The 23,490-nt window shown below is 31.9% G+C and overlaps 1 protein-coding gene across 1 annotated transcript in view; it reads right to left on the bottom strand.

Moving 5' to 3' along the window:
* The window catches only part of LOC127698607 (dihydrolipoyllysine-residue succinyltransferase component of 2-oxoglutarate dehydrogenase complex, mitochondrial-like), a 50,503-nt gene extending 34,876 nt beyond the window's left edge, over window positions 1–15,627 (bottom strand). Inside the window, exons 1-2 of the mRNA XM_052202150.1 lie at window positions 15,514–15,627; window positions 3,316–3,352 (exon numbers count right to left, since the gene is read on the bottom strand). Coding sequence (XP_052058110.1) covers window positions 3,316–3,352; window positions 15,514–15,597 — 121 coding nt within the window. The 5' untranslated portion in view covers window positions 15,598–15,627. The remainder of the gene's footprint in view (window positions 1–3,315; window positions 3,353–15,513) is intronic.
* Window positions 15,628–23,490: the final 7,863 nt, after the last annotated feature.

Genomic DNA, 23,490 nt, shown 5'->3' with positions numbered 1-23,490 from the left:
GGAAAAAAAGAAAAAAAAAATCCCCCCCCAAAATTTTTTGAACCCCCTTATGATTCATCACCCCCAAACTCAATCTCAGCCTTCCCTTTGTGGTATGGTACCTTGCAGTACAATTTCAGAGAGATCCATACACTTGATCACAAGTTATTGTCTGGAAACTAGAAAAATGCTTATTTTTGGCCCCTTTTTGGCCCCCAATTCCTAAACGTTTCGGGCAATTACCCCCAAACTCAATTCCAGCTTTCCCTTTGTGATATGGAACCTTGTAGTACAATTTCAGAAATATCCAAACACTTACACACAAGTTATTGTCATGAAACTAGAAAAATGCTTGTTTTTTGCCCCTTTTTTGGCCCCTAATTCCTAACATTTTGAGGCAATTACCCCCAAAATCAATTACAGCCTTCCCTTTGTGATATGGAACCTTGTGGTACAATGTCAGAGAGATCCATACACTTACACACAAGTTATTGTCTGAAAGTTACAAAAATGCTTATTTTTGGCCCCTTTTTGGCCCCTAATTCCTTAACTGTTGGTACCATAACCCCCAAAATCAATCCCAACCTTCCTTTCGTGGTATTGAACCTTATGGTGAAATTTCATGGAGATCCATTCACTTAAACTAAAGTTAGAGTGCGAAAACCAATGTGTCTTCGGACGACGCCAGACGACGCCGGACGACGACGACGACGACAACGACGAAGACGACGACGACGACGACGCCAACGTCATACCAATATACGACCAAAAAATTTTCAATTTTTGCGGTCGTATAAAAACAGCAAAATTTCCTTAAAATTACCAATTCAGGGGCAGCAACCCAACAACAGGTTGTTCGATTCATCTGAAAATTTTAGGGCAGACAGATCTTGACCTGATAAACAATTTTACTTCATGTCAGATTTGCTCTAAATGCTTTGGTTTTTGAGTTATAAGCCAAAAACTGCATTTTACCCCTATGTTTTATTTTTAGCTGTGGCGGCCATCTTGGTTGGTTGGCCGGGTCACACCACACATTTTTTAAACTAAATACCCCAATGATGATTGTGGCCAAGTTTGGTTTAATTTGGCCCAGTTGTTTCAGAGGAGAAGATTTTTGTAAAAGATTACTAAGATTTACGAAAAATGGTTAAAAATTGACTATAAAGGGCAATTTCTCCTAAAGGGGTCAACTGACCATTTCGGTTATATTGACTTATTTGTAAATCTTACTTTGCTGAACATTATTGCTGTTTACAGTTTATCTCTATCTATAATAATATTCAAGATAATAACCAAAAACAGCAAAATTTCCTTAAAATTACCAATTCAGGGGCAGCAACCCAATAACGGGTTGTCCGATTCATCTGAAAATTTCAGGGCAGATAGATCTTGACCTGATGAACAATTTTACCCCATGTCAGATTTGCTCTTAATGCTTTGGTTTTTGAGTTATAAGCTAAAAACTGCATTTTACCCCTATGTTCTATTTTTAGCCGTGGCGGCCATCTTGGTTGGTTGACAGGGTCACGCCACACATTTTTAAAACTAGATACCCCAATGATGATTGTGGCCAAGTTTGGTTAAATTTGGCCCAGTAGTTTCAGAGGAGAAGATTTTTGTAAAAGTTTACGGACGACGGACGACGGACGACGGACGCAAAGTGATGAGAAAAGCTCACTTGACCTTTCAGGTCAGGTGAGCTAATAAAAGGGCATTGCTTTATAAAGATATTTATTTAAATAATAATAAATATTTCTATATTTCTATACTTAACAAATACAAAAGTGATTATTTTTAGGAAACTCAGTGCCAGTCAGTGGTATATGTATATGTTATAGTATATAAAAAAAAACTCTTCAACACTAAAACTGGACCCAAAAAGTTTGTACGCATTATGACCTGATATTTTTTTCTTCAATGAATAACCTGCATAATAAGCATTTAAAATGTACCAGTAAGCTATCATTAGAATTTAAATTTAAACAAATTAAAATGTCTTTCCCTATTCTTCTATTATCAAAACTGTTTAAAACATATTTTGTTAATGATCAGCGATCACATTAATAACTGAAGCTACAACCAGTCAGAGGTCAAGTGTTTCAACACTTGGAAATTCCCATATTTTCTTTTCAAATAGAAACTCATTTCTTTTTAACATTGTCAAATTTTTTTTTAAATCTGATTTTGATGACATTTTTACTGATTAACATGTAAATGTGTACAGCAGTTTTTGGTTACTAAGAATTTTTTTTATGACATGTTGTTACTGATTAATTCTTATTCATATACAAATATTAAAATTGTCATATTTACCTATATAGCCATATATTTTTTATGTGCAGAAATTATTATTTGTCTTTAAAAAGATTTTCTTAAAAGTAGAAATCATACATACATGTATATTTCAAAATTATTGCAAGTTTTTATTTGTATATATATAAAATCAAAACTTTCTTTCAATTTCAGATATGAAATAACTTAGTATTTTATTGAAAATGTGTTTTTATATGAATGTATAACAGAATTTTCGAATGGTGAAACACTTATGACCTCTAACTTTATATTTACACTAGTGCAATATAATAGAATATTGCATGCTAACTTTTCGCTATGAACTGAGGGAAATATCATGGTGCTATCTATACAATAAAATGGGATATTGACTCTTGTAAATTATCCCAAATATAATCTGTCAGTATTCTCCAAAAGCATTAATCAGGCATCTGATACTGTCATGCAAATTTTTACATCGTTTTGTTGTATCCTAACACAGTTTAAAATTTTAGTTGACCAGTTTTTCTGTACATAAAATTTTGATGGTTTGTCTTTTATGTATATATTCCAATTAATGAAGTGTTATTTTAATTTTTTTTCATTTTCCCAAGATATTGTTTTCAAAGGTTGGCTGTAAGATGTCATTAATGTTTTCACAGAAAAATAAACATTATTTTTATTTGTATTTTCACCTCCTTGTTATTTTAAGTTTGTAACCTCAACTCAAAGATTGCAGTATCTTATCTTCCCTTTTCATGTATTTTCTCCAGTACAAAATATTAAGTGTGGGAACGGATGCTAGTTAATTATACCCTTATGTAATTTTAGTGTCTTTTTACTGAAAATAGTCATTAATCACTCTAAAACCTTCCCAGTTAATGAGTCACGAAATAGGGTGGTATTCTAGAAGGTAGTCAATAGGAAATGGACCAAAATAAAAAGAAAGCCATTAACATTTATCGCTGGCATGAACTCCATTGAAATGTACATAATTATGAGGAAGATGAGATGTTTTTCTTTAACCTTTCATGTTGTAATGACATCAATTCTAAGACTTACAGCAGATATGACTCTTTACTCTTAAACTCTGGCTTGTCTGAAAGAAGAAAGAAGACATGCAATATTAGCATTAATGAGGCAGAAAAAACTTTTTGTGTTCAGTCACTTAATGCACATTGTATAAACAAATCCCAATCAAAAGACAAATTAAACAGAAAAACTTCTATCACTTGTAACATGCATCATTTCTCGTCAAACACAACAGCAACAGTAATTAGAGACATAAAAATTCAATTGTTAACAGTTTTTTTGGTTTTACATTAAAGTATTAGCCACAATCTTAAGTAAAACAGGATGCTCTAATCATTAACTTTTCCTTATCTGAAAAACCTTTAATGTTCGCTTAGGGATGATTTCCTTCTCGCTTGTTGTGTAATGAATAATCAATACCAAACAACTCTTAAGATTCAGTATTTACTATAGGAAATAAAGTGAAATATTTTGCTAAACAGATGACAAATAGCAGCTAATCATGTATAAGTGTAATTTCTCCCGTCAAAAATCCATTTTTCTACAGACACTTAGCTATGATTAAAATCAGAACTGTCTTCAGATTGGCATGAAAATCCATTCAAAGTACTCTTAATGTTTTGTCATAAATGTCATAGAAGTTGCCAAGAGTTCTTCTCAATAAAAGAATATAGAAAATACAAGAAAATGCTTTTCTCTTCAATATGTTAGCTCTAATGTAGATACTCATGGAAAATAAGAAATTTACAACCTTTTAAAGTCTGTTACACAATTTATACAGTACAAACAGAACCTAAAATCTAGTAACTGCACATCATGAAACATCTTCATGTGTACTTAATGAGAATATTCCATTTACAATAATTGTAATGTCATCATAAGAAGGAGCTTTTATACTGTCAAAACTTAATAGTGCTATAAACTCAAAATATTCTCAATAATGAAATAAACTGACAAATATTTTAAACAAACTGTACCTTTGAAAAAAATTCCATAGACAAAAAGATATGTATGCAGAAACTTACTGCAAGTTCTAAAAATAAATCTACAAAAATCAGCGGACATAATGACTTTCAAAAACTATCCTTTGTTTCTATATTTTTTGCACATAAATGTAGTGATGGAAATGGTATGTAACAATAATATAGAAGCCTAAATACACTGCTTATATTTCATACTTCACACATAAATGCACCACTCAATAACAACTAAGAAAATCCAAGGGGTGTATTTCATTTAAAGTAAATCAAAGTGAAAAATGAAAACAACATCAGTTACTTTTCTTTATTCAACTCCATAACAAAATTAAGCTTAACGAGGCATTACTGTGGATTCATTTATGTTCATGCATACCAATATCCATGGATTAAGGATAACTTGTATTTTTGTGGATATTTGATTTCGTGGTTGTGCCAAAAACTGCATGCAAGCCTATAGAAAATTTGTAATCCATTGAACATTTAAATTCATGGTTCACCTGTACCCAAGAAATCAACAAAAACTGGTATCACACGAATAATAATGAATCTACAGTAGCTAAGAATTAGACACAAAAATTAAAATAGGATTTTTTTTTGCTTCAAACATTTATTTAAGCAGAATATAGAAATTATATTTAGCTATTAGTATTAGCAGTCAGTTTGGTTCAATTTCATCAAAATAAGCTAAACAAACATGGCTGATGTATTATGGCTTACAAGTCAATAAATCATTCTCATTTGAATCCGTATTCATGCAACCTTTACTTTGAACTTTAGTGGTGACAGGCTGAGCATGTTTTCAGTATGTAGTAACCATGTCCATTCATTAAAAAGTGAAACAAGGGAACCACCAGGTATAACCATTTCATTGACTAATCTGGCCCACAAAAAATGATTCTTATTATCTTATACAGGAAAAACAATGATTGAAATATATTTTTAAACTGTAACATGAAATCAAACAGATCAAGAAAAATTGTCAATATATAATTGCAAGTGCTTGACTTTTGATCTATATTTAAATAATGTTAAATTATCATCAGCAGTCTTTGGGGGTTATCTTGATGGATAATTAGATGGTGTCTAGTCTAAAATATGCACAAATTGCTTATACATTATAACCAGTCCATTCATTGTTAACTGTTCCTTTGGACTTTTTATAAATTGGATTTAATTGTTTTAGTATGTTATAAATAAAATCTAAGAATATGGGTAAAATCTGTGAACATGAATTTAACAGCTATTGCCCTGCCCCCTTTAATGTCTTCTCGTCCAGTGAAACAAATTACATATAACTAAAAGTTCCTAAAAAATGGACATAATAATCTATAAAGAATTTTTGGTCCCAAATAATTTTTTCAATTCCCTCAATAGTTGACAATTAAAAGCTCTGCATATAAATGAGGACAAAAGAAAACTTATAGGTTGCATTTCTGTAAATATCGACAATGCAATTTCCCATAGGAACTCCTTTTACGGCTAAAACTGTACCACTTTTACTATGAAGTTTTGAAAAAAATCATATTCTAGAATCAAGGAATTGTATATTTAGAAGGAATGGAAATGGCTGACTTCAAAGGAAATTGTATGATGCATCTCTGACTTGGGTGGTGTGTTAATTACATCCCATCGCTCTAACTGGCTCATTACTTATCTAGCAGTAGTTATCGAGCTTGGTCATTTAATCATGAAATGAAACAAGGAATTGTCTATTTAGATATACAATTCCTTAAATGAAATAAACAAAAAATACAACCTTAAACGAAGTTACTTCTGAAAAACATTTATTTCTTGTACCTCCTCTGGATATTTCACGAAGGTATGCAACAATTAAGATCAATTAATAGATGAAATCTGACATTATACGAGTTTTTAAAAAGATTTAAGGTAATGCAAAAATTTAAAAAATAACTTTTTAATTTTGGAATATGACTGGTATAGAAAAGTATAAAGGAAGAAGTACATGAAGTACGTGAACAGATGTAGTATTTTGTCTAGATAAAAGAACTTAGATAATAGGTGTTATAATAAACACGGTATGGGATATCCAATTTGCAAGTATAATCTATCATGTATCATTGATAAGCTAATTTTTGTCGTATATATATTTAAGCAGGAACAGTGTATACTAACTAAAGGCTGTCCTTGATTTAAGGTGTCAAAAAGAAATCACGCCGAGCTCACCTGTTAATAAATGCTAAATTATGCCGTGGTGCAATAATTTTTTTAATTAGAAACAGTTAAAACTTTCCGACATTCGCATATTATTTATTTTAACAACACAGGAATATTTTGCGACCTCTAGACTACTGCTCTTCTAGAAAAAAGAAGTCTTATATACATTTCTTGCCTGTAATTTCCGACTTCGTCGGTGTGGATCTTGAATGAACAAAATGGCGTCAATGTGAACTATAAACATGGGATTTTGAAAAATCATAGCAAATTCGTTTTTATCACCATTTTCATAAAACCAACACTATGTGATAGAAAAAAGACTAAGCTTTTAAATTGTATGTCAATGTCACATCTATTTCAAGTAGTTATTTAACCCTTACCAGAATACGGAATGTTGGTGTATTTATTGACGCACTACTTAAAATTTTCAACATGCTTCGAATTAAATCATTTTCATTGTACCGATATCATTTAGCATTCGTAATTTATACCAAACTGTAGGAAAATATTCCTTCTTTAAAATGATATATCATTTTCTCACTTTATTCTTTCTACTTTCCAATATTTAGAAGAAAACGTATTACACTCCCAGATTGAAAGACATGTTTTGACAGAATAATGAAATTCAAAACTGAAATTTCTAAAAAATCGTAGAAAATTCAGAAATGTTACCAGAAACTTAAAAAAATGGCAAAATGCTAGAATAAGGTTTCAGCTTCATAATGATATCAACTATTTTGTTTTGCACTTCATAGTTGCCGAGCTTTCAGAAAAAAATCAGAACACTGTATTTTTTGTTTCGTAATCCGTATGAAACTCACTCAAGTTTCAAGACCAAGGTCTATTTTAATAAGAATTTTCATAATAAAATATTACAAACGTTTGTTCGATGAGGCATTAAAATGATACCTAAGGCCTCAACTATTCACGGAATGGAAGTTTATTCTTGATTTTGAGTTTCTCGCACCTTTATATCTTCTCAAGCAAGATGACCCCGTGAATTTAAAAGACTGATCTATATGACAGGAAATGGACCACCGTCATGATTCTTTGTATTATTCATCATACTTCCGAGCGAGTTAGACATGGATTATAGCTCTGCGGGTATCCCGATTGATCTCGAGCCGCGTTTCCATTCCTTTTAAATATACAATTCCTTGCTAGAATGGAAAGTTCATATGCACTACAATTTTTTTCAAAGGTCAAAATATAGGGCTGTGTAGCATATTTTCAACGTTTATATGCCCCGAACTTCTAAGAGTTTAAACTAACACTAAATTTCTTAACTATCCCTACCTTGACTGTAGGATTACCACAGATTTCTATATAGACAATATGCATATGTATATTTACTGGTAACATTCCCAAGTTATGTCTCTATGAGATGAAACCTAGAGATCATAACTGGGAACCAGTATGTAAACAAAATTAATTATCTATGAATATTCAATATCTCCCCAAAAGAGGTGTGGTTTGAGAAACAGCTGTATTTACAAAGTGCAACCTATAATTGCATCAAGGGTATCATAATTAAATTGCTTGATAGCATTGCTGGAAAATATTGATGTAAAGCAATGTTTGACTTTTTGAAATGATAAGACACTACACTAATTTCTTTATTCTGAATAAAATACTTAAAAAGCAAATCACTCATTCAAGATTCACTAAAATCAGATATATATATGTCAATTTTCAATCAAACCTCAAAAGTGTGAGATGATAAACATACAATTTTTTTACTAATTCATTTCGACAAAATTACATGTCCTGCATGTCAGGCTCTCAATATAGTTAAAAAATTAATAAAACTTTTTTCCCCATCTTTAAAGAATAAACAATCTTTATCTATGTACCTTTCAACAATAAAATTCAATTAACAAAAATTTAATATGATTATATTTGAGTACTCTGGTCATACTGTAACCAAAACACATTTTATTTTACTTACTATCACATATGTCGAAATACATTTGTTACGAAAAATTATGCAATAAACTTTATTTTCTGGGCCAAAAATGATCAACACTTATTAAGTTGAAAATGCAAAACATAGTACCACTTTTACAGTTCTGCCTATCAAAATGATTAATTTAACTCTTGATTTACAAAAAGTTGGCATTGATTTAAACATCTATCTCACTGGATTTCAAAAACTTTTCAAGAAAGAATTCTAAAATTTTGCACTAAGTTAAAGAGAGAAGAAAGACACAGGCAAAGGGACATTCAAACTCAAAGTCGGAAATTAACTGACAATGCCATGGCTAAGTAAATGGGGAATGTGTCCATGGGACACAGATGATGCCCCCGCTTGCATATCTAATAAAGTTATAAAGGGATATAACTGAAGAACGATAAAAGTGACGCTACCCTAATTTGTACTTGATCTGAGTTCTGTGGTAATAAGTATTGTGTATAAGTTTCATAACATTTGGTTAAGGCAAACTAAAGTTAGAGAACAGAAATGAAAAATTCAGCAATTTTTATGTTTATAAAGGGGCATAACTCAAGAACGGTACAAGTGATGCTACCCAATTTCAAACTTGATCTGTATAATGTGGTAATTAGCATTGTGTAAAAGTTTCATAACATTTGGATGAGGCAAACTAAAGTTAGAGAACAGAAACGAAAAATTCAGCAATTTTTATGTTTATAAAGTGGCATAACTCAAGAATGGTACAAGTGATGCCACCCATTTTCAACTCGATCTGTGGTCATAAGCATTGTGTATAAGTTTCATAACATTTGAATGAGGCAAACTAAAGTTAGAGAACAGAAACCAGCTTTGAGACGTACGTACGGACGTACAAGGGTAAAATTTAATGCCCCCTCAGCTGTGGCGGGGGGCATAAAAAGAGGAAGACAAACAACAGTACACAGAACAAACATAGAAAAGACTTAGCAACACAAACCCCACCTAAAACTCGGGGTGATCCCAGGTGCTCTGGAAGGGTAAGCAGATCTTGCTCCACATGTGGCACCCGTTGTGTTGCTCATGTTAGTACAAACCTGGTGAGTAGTCTAATTCAGTAGGTCACATTTGGGGAAAAGGGGACGGGATTGCAGTTACAACACTTGGAACATATCTGTTGTCATCTGTGAAACAGATATTCTGTAATGGTCAACCAACTTGTGATGGCTTCTGTAAAATTTACGAAGGGATGATTTCAACTTCACCATTTGGAACTCTTGGTTTAATAGCTTCCTTGTGAGCAGCAACCCTCTATCAAGGAAATCTTGATAGGAAATACAAGCCCTGGAATATGGTATCAACTGGGAGATATATACTGAGTTTAAAGGATTCAATTGGAAAATATTTATAAACAAGACCAATACCACGTCTGGACCTGCATCACTGCATCCAGTTGATTGAGGTAACAATACATGTATACTGAAGCTTAACTGATCGTTCTCTTTAATTGATGCCAAGAAATCTTTCAGGAAAATTTTTCTTCATGATTCTTGTACAATGAGTATATGCACCACAGATGGAAAAGTTTCTTACAGGCTACAACTAATCATTATTAATCTGCAGACCAAATATATAATTTTCCTTGATTAATGACAGCGAACAGGAAGTAACTCTACAGCTTTGCTCACGCTAGCCAGCAACTAGGCGAAGAAGTTGCGTTCCTGTCAGTCATTTTGCTTTGCCCAACAGTCAAAAGCAACTTCTAGGCACCAGGGTGTATTCACTTTTATCATCAGCAATTTTTCATTTTTACCAAGTTGATGAAATAATTTTTTATTTATAAAAAAGGGGCAAAAGATACCAGAGGGACATTCAATAAGGGACCTTATAAGTAAAGAAATTCAAAGGCATAAATGATTTATTTCTATAGAAAAGAGTTGAAAGCAAGGACTTTACAGATTAGTCATTTTATATCAAACAAACAACTTTTTGAGAAATATCTTCCTTCATTTCGGGTACTTGTTACTCTATAGAGCGTATATCAAAATATTCTGATTTTCGGCAAAATAAGTTTGTTACTTTATAAGAATTAAACGTGATGAAAATTGTCTTTAGTTAATGTTTCATCCATTTATTTGTATTAAAAGCGTCATATTGAGTTTAAATTGCTTACAAGCTACATCTCAACATTATCAAGCTGCAGATCAAACATAAAATCATTTCCTTTCATAGAAACCAAGAAAACTTTGATGAAAATTTTCTACCCAAAGTCTTTCTGACAGACGGACAGAGGTAAAAAACAGAACACTGCCTTCTCCTATACATGTATGTAAGTTAGATGTAGAGCTAGCATAACACACTAATTGTAAATGTGCCCTTTATTAAGTTTTAATTGTATGTATAAGTTAAAAAAAGTTTAACAACATAAATTGAAACAATGTTTTTGCATTAAACTTTATACTTGTAACTAAGGGAACCTCACCAAATGTCTATCAATGTATATTGAATGGATATTTTTAATTTTGGACTCATCATTCTCCTGTCAGCTTTACCATGCATGTGTCTGCAGTTATCATTGAAGTAGAGATTTCAGTCTGTGTTGGTACTCCTCTGTTCCGAGGTTGGTATAGATCTTTGACAAGTGATTGAGAAATGTATCTTTACTTTTTTAATGCAATAAATGGATCGAACAATAACCATAGGCAATTTTCTTCTTTTTAATGAAGGAACAAATTTATTTTGTCGTAAATCAAACTCTTTTGATGTACCTTGGCTTCTTGTAACAGGTATGGGAAGTGAAAATACATACTACGATTTGTTAGCATGAAAAGTTGTTCCTTTGAAATAACATACAACCAGTGCTTTTATTGACATTTTTAAGAAACAATTTGTCTATGATATGGAATTTTTTTTACTTTTAAGCGAAATAGTGCTGTAACATCAACTTGATAAAAAAGGAATATTACCTGATACCAAAGACAAAAACTACACAGTAGTACTGTTGTGTAAATACACAGACAACTAGATATTGCTTTTGACACTTGAAAAAAGTGAAGTGATCGACAGGAAGGTGACTTCTTCACTCTAGTCCCTCAGTAGCAAAAGCCCTGATTAGATCATGAAGAACTGGTTTAATATGCTTTTAATATTTTCCCGCAAAAATTTACCTCCCTCTTGGAATGTCCACTTTTTGTTTAAAAATAGATGTGACCATGCAAATCATTAAATGCTTTTTATAATCCAAGCAATCATCTGTTTAATATTGATTTAAAATAATCTTATACTACATTCTATTATAGTTTTGATAACACTAGATGATAATATCTATATTTAGACCATTTTGCTTTTTGTTTTTCCTTGATAACAATTTGTAAACAGCTATGCAAGGGCACGTTATCATTGTCAATTATAGGCTTATAATTAAATTTGTTGTAAATCAGATATTCAATGCTTCAAAAAATAAAATTACCAGAGACCTCATGGTCAACTTTTATACTTATAGTGGCTCTATAAGCCAAAATTATGAAATTTAAGAGTTGGTATATATTATATATAATTATCAATGGAAAAAAATTAATTTGAAAAAATGGATTTTAAGAATTTTTTCTGCAAATATAAAGAAGTCTATAAAATGTTGTCTATACTGAACATATATATCATCATTTTATAACAAGAAAAATATAATTATATCAATAAAATTTTATCTTCTCACTGATGAACTCAACATACTGCAATCCACATTATTTTTCCACTGGACACCATAAAATATCTATTTTTATTCACTCTCACCCAGTCATTTTGGCCCAATTTTATAAATCAATATTGGTAAAATATGAATTTCAAACATGGTTTAGTTTTTTTATAAATACTTGACAGTAACAGTAACATCTTGAGTATCATTGTAATGACCATCTGGTAAGTATGTTTTGTTTGCGTGACTTGCTCTTTGCATTATATGATAATTTCTAATTTTGACATAGATCAATAATTTTCCCACCTTTGCATTGTAATGAGACAATTAGTCTTTACTGCAAAATATGCAAAACCTCTACAACCTTTTAAAAGAGGTATCAGGTAGGAAATTAATGATAATGGAATTTCATACTTCAAAACCTGTTAACTATACTTTTTTTTAATAAAGAATAACTGAGATTTACTTACACATCATAAATATTGATTATTAAGTATTATAAAAATCTTGTCGAAACCAATTACTTTTGGGGGCAAACTAACCTGGAGCAAAGCAATTTGTGCAGAAATTGTGACAAAACAGTCCATTGCCAAATGCAATAATGTATACTACTTGGAAGGCCTGCTATAAATGAATGACTATGACAACAGAAATAGGTGGGTTATAAATCATTTTGTAGATAATTTAATGTATATTTACTGCATAACAAATTTCGGTAAGATGTCATATTTCATTTATTATGTTTAGCCACCTGATATAATTTTTGTTAAACAACATTACTGGTACAAAATGATATACCAGTATTGCTATTGGAAGTTTTTGACCAAGTGTCATTTCTCAAAATGTGAGTTGGGTACCTTGTTTTATATTAAGGTGTATAGTTAATTTTTTTCTGAGACAAGTGCCTGTGTGAAGGTATCAGACCACCTAATCAAAATCCCTATCTATTCAATCAAATTTTGCAATTTTCACAGCTTTCTAAATATTTTACCTTAAGTTTAACTTCATTGAAACCAGGTATATCCTGAATTTTACATGTATCGCCTTTCTACATGCCAATTTTCAACCCATGTTTAAAGTCTTGTGGTAAAATACTACTGTTTGAAAGCCAAATACTACTAAAAATAACACCTGGTTTTCTGGAAATCTTAAAGAAGTATACTATGGAGCGCATTAATCCTCAACTTTTAATGCCAAGTTAATTTTGGCTCAAAATGGTCTATCTTCCTATATCTATAAATACATTTCTTTTTCATCAAAAGTTTCATTTCTGCAAATTTATTTGTCAGTTTAAGTTAACAATGACATCAAAAGCACTATTTTTGTCAGGGAAAGGCTACTTTTACAAAGTTCTCAATTGGAATGGCTGAAATGCGGTACAAGTCAAATCTGCACCTGGTCAAATTTGGCACTGGGGCAAATCAGCACCTATTTTAAGTAATTTCAAAACAAAACAACTGCCACCTAATATTATTTTCACCGTTTTCTTTCATTTATATTAGAAAATAGTTTTTCATTTTTTTTTATATATATTTTTTGGCAAAACTCACAATTTCAGAGGTTCATTTTGTACAACATTAAAAAATCAGCACATGTTATTAAGTAGTAAGAATACACAATAAACAATAATCAGGTGGCTTTCTGTTTGAAGTTTTCTAAATACTCTATAGCAGTGCAATCTTTCAATAACCTTAAACTCATTAATAATGTTTTGATTGGTTATCACTTTAAAAACTTATGAACTTATACCAAATTACAAACAATAACCTGTTTGTTGTTTTGACAATTTTCAGGTAGTTTTTGATCTTTTATGTTTAAAAAATAAAATAAACAATGAAGCCATTACGTTAGCTGTTAAATCCACAGACGAATATAATAAATAATTTAATCATTGTAATTCAAATTGTTTTTTTCCTGCATTTCCAGTCTACTTGTATAAAATGCTGTATGGTTGCCCATAATTGCTTACATGCACTTCATTTAAACTTTGGTAGATAGTTGTCTCATAGGCAATCATACCACATCTCCTCATTTTTGTAATGTTGTCACCAATCTTTTTGGCCCTTGTTACTTGTAATGTGCAGTTGTCATGAAATAGAGACTCCTTTATAATATAAGTTTCAATAGGAACAGATATTATGGCCCAATTGTTTATAACAAAGTTTCCATTGGAACTTCTGTTACGAGCAACAAATATATGTTGACACCTCGAGTGAAAATATTTAAAAAAAATCTATGAAAAATTGAGTTTTCAATAGTTTACTTGCAAAACATGTTTATTTTGGGTGTCGAATTAACTACCTCGGGTGCTGAATTAATCAGGTACCAAATTTACTATAATGGGTGCCATGTAACCAAGTACCGAAGTGACTAGTATTCAGGGAATTGGTGGTGTGACACCTGAACGGACCAAGATTCAGATTAACTATCATTAATTGGGTCAAGTAGGATATACAGGATTGTAGTTCCATAGGAATAATACAGGGGTGAATATGTTTATATCTACAGAAGTGAACATGTTGACAGTTTCAATTTGTATGTACATAGGTCAACATAAATATAATGGCATCATTGGACAACTGTCAACCTGTTGACCCATCGACTGTCAACCACTATAATAATGATTTCTGGTATAAATTTAATCTAATCTGTAATCATTTCTTTTCAAAGTTGACTGTCAACCTGTCTACTTGTTAATTGTTACCACTTAAGCATTATTCTGATGTAATGAAATAATTTGATTTTGTCGACTTAATTTACATTAACTGGCAACCTGCCGACCTGTCAACTTTATTGCCCAAGAATACACAAGTGTATGAATTAATTATAAAAGCCAGAACTATAGTACCGTATGGTGAGATATGTTTTTGCAAGTCATATGAATTTGTACTATGCATGCTTTTTCAACGGAAGTTGTAAGGTCACAATGCGTTGTAAATAGCACGAAAACCCATAATACGAGGATATATCCTACTTGAGCCCATCAATTTATGGTTTATTCCAAGTAGGGAGCGTTTATACAGTAAATTTTGTAAACGGTATACATTTATGTTAAATTCTAATCAGTTGAGAAAAAGCATGCAAATTGATCAAGGAAGGACTATTTATCGCCCAGAACTAGACAAGTATACACTACACTATGACTATAGTATAATAATGATTTCTGTCAACTGTTTACTTGTCAACCTGTCTACTTGTTGTTAATTGTTACCACTTATGCATTATTCTGATGTAATGAAATAATTTGATTTTGTCGACTTAATTTACATTAACTGGCAACCTGCCGACCTGTCAACTTTATTGCCCACACAATCTTTATTTCTACACTTCCACACAATCTTATCAATAAAGTAAAATGTTGCACATCGAACGACCTTGACAAAAAGTTACTGTTTTTGTAAATTTTTGAGGGAGATCTCTTTAGCAAACGTTTTTTTCAAGATTGTGTATATCCAGTTTATGTGACCATTTACCTCTGTTGCAATATACTTGACATTTTGGGTCGAAAATCGTGATGAAAGTCGCGGTAAACACCGCTGAAAAAGCAGCAGAGCCATTGAACAGATTTACCAACTACGCATGCGTCCGTTGACAAAAAACAATTACGGTTTCGACCTCATAATCCGTACAAATCAAACTGATCAATATTTCTTCCACCAGAGTCAGAATTTTCTACAATTAATCAGAGACTATTATACTAAATTAGTAAACGTCAGAGTTACTATATGGCTATAGCCAATACTCCATATTTTGATCATATAGAACCACCTATTATTTCGTATTCTAATCTTATAAAAAAACCAGCTGAAGTTTGATTTTTAATTATACGTCAGTTACATCAGACGTCAATATAGAAAATAATGTTCCTTCCACTTGAGACTGTGAAACATCTAGTTTTAGATATGTTCCCTATGATCATGTCCTTACAGGAGACATCAACATCGTCGAAGACCGTGAGGTCATAACTTTTCTTAAGAAAGGACCGAAAATAATATCGTCCTCCATCTAAAATAGATTGGAAACAGTGTCGTCAGGTCATTAAAGACGCTCGGTCTGTCTACTGTAAAAATTGGTGTAAACGTGAAAAATCTTATTTTTCTACTCTCTATACTACACTTCCACACAATCTTATCAAGAACAAGTTTTCATATTTAATTAATTGGTCTTTTGAAAAATCTCATTACAAATTTATTTGCTGTAACTCGTTCAAAGCCTTTTTCTGTAACGAAAAAGGAAAGTATGCTAGATACACTTACTGGAAATGTGAAAATATGATTGAAGCTTTAAATTTTCTCCTGGACAACATGCATATATGTACGTTTCGGCGATAAAGTGTATCGACATGTAGTAGGTATTCCTATGGGCACTAGCTGCGCCCCTTTAATAGCAGATTTATTCCTGTATTGCTTTGAATCTCAGTTTATGACCAAACTCAGTAAAGACACGTCATTGTTACATTTGGTTGATACATTCAACAATACCTTCCGTTATCTAGATGATATTTGTTTCGTTAAATAATCCAGAGTTCTCTAAATATACTACCGAAATTTACCCAAAAGAACTTACTTTAACTAAATCTAACATAAACAGCAGTAGTTGTCCTTTTCTAGATTTGGACATTTCAATCTCTAAAGGAAAACTCCATACTAAAATTTACGACAAAAGAGACGACTTTTCATTCCCTATTGTTAATTTTCCTTTTTTAGACGGCGATGTTCCTTTGGCTCCATCATACGGTGTTTATATATCCCAACTCGTTCGTTATGCCCGTGTGTGTAGTGATGTCATAGATTTTAACGAACGTAATCAATGCATCACTGGTAAATTATTAAGTCAGGAATTTCGTTATCATAAATGACGTAAAACTTTGACTAAATTCTTTCATAGATACAGATTGGATGTACCTGTAGAAAACTGACTAAAAACGGTATTTCACATCCTAAATTTTACGGTAATATTATACTTAAAACGCGGAAATCACTATGTGATCCGTGTAAACTCATCAACCTTTAAACAAACTTATTAGTAAAGGTTATCTTACCAATGTTGTAATTAGATCTTTGAATAATGTTTACATTGGCACTAATATCGATTTTGTTACAAGCAAATTAAAACATAACTAAATTTGTATTCTTTTCAAACGGGATGTAAAAAGACACACCCACGTTCATTTTGATCTATAAAGAGGTTAACTCCTAACTTCTGCCTGTCGATACATTTATTTTTGGCATTGCACAAGTTATGTCTTCTTTGACTGTCCATGACGTTAAAATACTAAATCCCTGGGATGTGTTTTAGTTGATTTTAATCTCTGATGCATGATTTTTTATTATTAATTGTTTTTGGCTTTTAAGTAGCTGTCAGTAACTGCGAGTACTCCCAAATCGTACTTTCTTGTTTATTTGACCTGTTGATACTAATTGTGATGCTTTTTTGTTGTTTAATGTTATTCAGGGCTATATCTGTTCTATATACCAGCTTTGATAAGTGTTTGGTATTACTATAAATTTTCACTTCTTCGTACTATGAACATCAAAATTATTTATTTTGTAAAAATATTTCCTTTCTCCATTTGAACTGTACACGTATACATTACAACAAACTTATTTTCATTTACCTGTGTTTAAAGTAATTGCAAATGGCTGATATTTTTGTTCAAGCATATTATTTTTCTTAAATTGTTTAACATTTCACAGCGGTATAACATGTTACTTTAATTATTCTTCCGTTAATTTATTTATTTTGTATTTACATTGTATCATAGATCAAATTTATTTGTTCAGTGTATGTTCACTGGTGTTAATATGTCTTTTGATTGAGTTAAGCCATTTCAATTGATATTTTATAGTGTGTCTTTCTATGTTGTGATGTTACACTATTGTTTCAGATAAGGGTGAAGGTTTGGTACCATTAAAACGTTTAAACCCGCTGCAATTGTTTGCACCTGTTCTAAATCAGGAATCTGATGTTCAGTAGTTGTCGTTTGTTGATGTGGTTCATAAGTGTTTCTCGTTTCTCGTTTTTTATATAGATTAGACCGTTGGTTTTCCCGTTTGAATGGTTTTACACTAGTAATTTTGGGGGCCCTTTATAGCTTGCTGTTCGGTGTGAGCTAAGGCTCCGTGTTGAAGGCCGTACTTTGACCTATAATGGTTTACTTTTACTAATTGTGACTTTGATGGAGAGTTGTCTCATTGGCACTCATACTACATCTTCTTATATCTATGTAGCCCTTGCAATTAAGGAACACATATACCAAATGCAGAGAGTTCTATCACTCATAATAAGTGAGTGTTTCACAGAACGCAAAAGATTTTTTTTCAAGTGGTCACTGAACCATGAAAATGAGGTCAAGGACAATGGATATATTACGGCAGACGGAAACTTCGTGACATAAGGAATCTGCATTCAATATATAAATACCAATGTCTTCTACCTTTTAAGATATAAAGCTTTATACAAATATTTTACGCTGACGTCGCCATCGTCGCCGTCGCCCTCAATGAAACAGAAACTATAAGGAAAACTAAGTATTACGCCCAATCATTAACCGAAAATAACTTTTTGGAAAATATTAATGTTAATGAATGAAATGTAGATATTTTGAAAGTATTTTATAGCCAGTGAATAAGTGTATATTATCTAAGGTGTCAAACGTGTGCGATTTCCTTATCCTCGGAACTACATGACGACTTTTACAGTTATCTCATAATTCTCCTTTGGTTAACGTGTGCCTTACTAGCACGTGTCGATAACCTGAGATTACGATAATAGTGAGTTATAGTAATCTCAGGGATAATTAACGCACTAGATAAAACAAATTCTCAGCCTAGTCTCAGACTACCATGGTTTTATATGTCTATGGTTTTAGTAATCTTAGATCTTGAAAGAAGAGACAGAACATACTAAAAGGACAATAATATCATATGACGAAAAAATCCCCGGAAATACCATGGACAAAAAACCACAGGAAAAGGCAGTCTAATAAACACTTCTGTACATAGACTCTGAAACTATACAAGAGTAAAGACTGAAACGTAAACACTGTGACAAAACAACCACCAAAACTTTGTGACCGACCGGAGCGGGTTGATCTCAGGTGTTCCGAAACGGTAAGAAGATCCTGTTTCGCACGTGTCACCCATGATCACCCATGAATGTAATCATTCTTGTAGCCTTCAGGCCCAACCGAAATCCCATTTTCTACACTGATGATTGATGTGCAAAGAACTGTCCTCCTTATCTTGCAAGTTGTTCCGCCTATTCCGTTTCGTTTTCCTCTGGAAATGACCTGTACATTGTTTTGGAAATGATCTGTACACTGTTTTGGAAATGATCTGTACATTGTTTGACTATAAAATCATGATAGACCTTTGTAAAATCCATTGTTGTTGTTTTCTAGTACAGTTGCGGGTCACCGGTTTTGATGCGATTTAGTCGATATATTTATTCTGTGGCAGTCCCTTCTCATATATAGATAGGAAGATGTGGTATGAGTGCCAATGAGACAACTCTCCATCCAAGTCACAATTTATAAAAGTAAACCATTATAGGTCAAGGTACGGCCTTCAACACGGAGCATTGGCTCACACCGAACAGCAAGCTATAAAGGGCCCCAAAAAATTACTAGTGTAAAACCATTCAAACGGAAAAACCAACGGTCTAATCTATATAAAAACGAGAAACGAGAAACCCGTATGGACTACATAAACAGACGACTACCACTGTAATCAGATTCCTGACTTAGGACAGGTGCATTTGCAGCGGGATTAAACGTTTTAATGGTACCAAACCTTCTCCCTTTTCTGAAACAATAGTATAACATCACAATATAGAAAAACACACTATAAACAGTCAGGATTAAAAAAGGCTCTAGAAAAACGCAGACTAGGCATAACAGAAGAAAAAAAGTCTTGATTGATAATTTTGATTGAATAACTAGTCTAGTCAGATTGAAAATTCCATCTTGATCTTGATTTTTTACGATGCCACGTCCTTGCATGGACATAACAACATCGCGCCAGTTTCAATAACTTGGGACCCCTTACAATTGCTGTCAACTTGACTGAGCTGTCAACAACTAAACTGGTTCTTCCGCGAATTACATCTTGGTAATCTTAATCCGCAAGTAGGAGGTTCCAATCTTCATGTATTTGGTAGAAAACTGAATTCCAAAGTGTTCGACTTGGATGAAATTCTGAGAAAGTGTTGACTGTGCATATTCTTTGTTGTTCTTTGTAAAGTTGTTGACTATTCTCTTTTGGTATTTCGGATAGACTGCGTATGGCCTTATAAAATAAAAGACTGTTATTTCCGAGGGGTTCTGTTCTGTTCTGTGCAGGTATGTACCTCCGTTTAGTTCGGAGCACTCCACTTATCGGATGAGCAAGTAGGGGTTTTAGTTTCATCTGGTTTAGAATTGAAGTTATGTCATACTACCTGACCCCGTATTCACTAAAGATACGATGCAACATGTCGCATCGTATGTAAAAGTTATGAATATTGATTCTAATATGACGTGCTTCTTTCGCTTTGTAAACAACACCGTGATAAAATTCTTGATATATCTATACTTAGCGCAGACTCAGAGATATACATAATAATGGATGTTACAATATACCTCCCTCGTAAATCCCCATGTATTGGAACCTATTTGCAAACGCTATGCCGATTTTATTGTTTTAAAAATTGCAATTGAAAAAAGACTACAGAACTTTCATTCGTATTCATATGTATAACAAAACGAATTAATGCACAAGAGCGCGGAGAAATCTACAAAATCAAAATAAAATAAAATTCCGCTAAAGTCCATTAATGCTTTTGGCGCATTAATGTCATTTCAAAACATGACGTCATACAAATGAAAACGCTAAAGCTGAAGGTTTTCCCGTTACGTGAACCATCGAAATTCGTACAATATTACATTAAAATGGATTTTTGAGGTAGGTGTTGTTTTATTTTCTATTTTATTGCATTATTCGCATATTTACTGATTTCAGCAAGTCAACATGGCGGCTCCTTAGTTACGAAATTTCAACTTTGGATTTGACGGTAGTTTACGAGAAAAAACATGTAAATTAAAAATGGCAAATGTTGGGTTTGAGAATTAAAAGAATTAAGCACATTTTTTTCTAGCGGTTGTTTACGAAATAATTCATGCAAGCTACAGATTTATTAGAATGTTTTAGCTTTATCTAACAGGGAGTAAAAAAGAACAGCCACACACACGGCATACCCACCCTTATGGCAAGCCAAAGTGGACAAAAAGAGCTATTTTCTAATATTAAAAAATCATTTTCTTATATTAGAAAATCATTTTCTAATATTAAAAAATCATTTTCTAAAATAAGAAAATCATTTTTTAATATTAAAAAAGAAAAGCACGATTTCTTAATATTAAAAAATGAATTTCTAATATTAAAAAAGGATTTTCTAATATTAAAAATTCATTTCTTAATATTAGAAAATTATTTTTTAATATTAAAAAGTAGCGTATTTTCTAATATTAGAAAATGATTTTTTAATATTAGAAAATCCTTTTTTAATATTAGAAAATCCTTTTTTAATATTAGAAAATCCTTTTCTAATATTAGAAAATCCTTTTCTAATATTAGAAAATCCTTTTCTAATATTAGAAAATCCTAGAAAATGATTTTCTAATATAAGAAAAGGATTTTCTAATATTAGAAAATAGCTCTTTTTGTCCACTTTGGCTTGCCATACACCCTCGCTTCAGTTTTTTAATGACCGTATTTGTCCTATTAGAATCGAAATAATTCATGGAAGCCATAGATTTGTTGTAAATTTACACATGGCCTGGGCCGTGTGGAAATTTCCAACAAATCTATGGTTTTCATGAAATATTTCTTAATTTTGACATATCCAATTTGACATTAGTTTGACCCTTTTGTTTCATAAATATTAACGATAACCACTTTCTTTGGTAGTGGTGAATGTAGATTAGTTGTCTAGTACTAGTATATGTCACTGTACAGTGGCATAAAAAAATATGAAACAATATTTTAACCAATATTGCAAGAAATTTGTCTTTCATTTTTTTCTATTGAAGACCACACTCCAATAAGGGAGCTACCATTTGATTTTTATGGGGGGGGCTAGGATGAAATTTGAAAAAAATAGGCAGGACAGGAATTTTGAGTAAAAAAAAAGGCAAGATGAGACACTTTGCAAAAAAAAAGGCAGGATGATAATTTAGGATAAAAAAAGTCAGGATAAACTAATAAAAAAAAGGCAGGTCCGAATAGAGTGAAAAATAAAAAGGCAGGACTGAACAGAGGGAAAAATAAATAGGCAGGACAAAATTTTTCATCCTAGCCCCCCATAAAAATCAAATGGTAGCTCCCTAAGACCTTTAGAACAAAGAATACATTTAAAAATCTTTAAAAATGGACTAATTGAAACAAAACAAAAAAATATGTTGATGGTCGTTTGGGTTCGAAACAATACCCTTTGTTCTAACTCATCAACATGAAAAGAGTAGACATGTAAATGTAGTATTTCCCCCAATCTCTCTTTCTCCCACAACCCGGCCCCTTTTCTCATATGTCGATAATCCTATAGTAACCTCTCATTGTCATTTATGGCAAGCCATTTTACTATTCATTCGAACTTCAAGACATCTCATATAATATAAAAGATATCTCATATAATATATCAGACTGATATCTTATATAATCTAGTTCTTATGAGATATCTTATAAACTTTATAAGATATCTTATAAACTATATAAGATATCTCATATAATTTATAAAATTTATAAAATATCTTATATATTATTTGAGATATCTTATATAATCTATAAGATATCTCATAATTTTCTTTCTAAGATGTCTTATATACCATTCTTATATGACGTGCTTCTTTCGCTTTGTGAACAAACCCATGCTCTAAATCCAATAAAATTTGTTTGCACATGCGTATATTGACTTCTTCAGAATAATGAATTTTATCAAATTATCATGCACTTAATATATTTCCTCAACTTTAAAACACTTTCAAACTCTTAAATGGTGCACCTGATGTTACTAATTCATTTATTATGACTGTAATGTGTTGCATTCAGAAATTGACATATTTGACCTAGACAACCGTTCATGCTGGCTGTTCAAACTCCTCCCTCTGAAAAATCATAGTGCCAGCCGTTTGCTTCTTTACAAACAAAAAAGGGAGGTTCATGGAAGAGCCTACACAAACGCTTTTACACTTATACTTTTCGGACATAGAAATTACCTTAATTGTCCTATTCAAAATCGAAATAATTGATGCAAGCTATACTTTATTGTAGTTTTAACATGGGTAGGCATTATATTCGTGTTATTTTAGCCCTCACTATCGCTCGGGCAAAAATAATCACGAATATAATGCCTACCCATGTTAAAACTACAATAAAGTATAGCGTGCATCAATTATTTCTTAATTTGGTCTCTTG

The sequence above is a fragment of the Mytilus californianus genome, unplaced genomic scaffold, assembly GCF_021869535.1.
Source record: "Mytilus californianus isolate M0D057914Y unplaced genomic scaffold, xbMytCali1.0.p SCAF_4, whole genome shotgun sequence".
NCBI lineage: Eukaryota > Metazoa > Mollusca > Bivalvia > Mytilida > Mytilidae > Mytilus > Mytilus californianus.
Note: the sequence above shows the minus strand (reverse complement) of the source record. Positions and strands in the feature narration are given on the sequence as shown.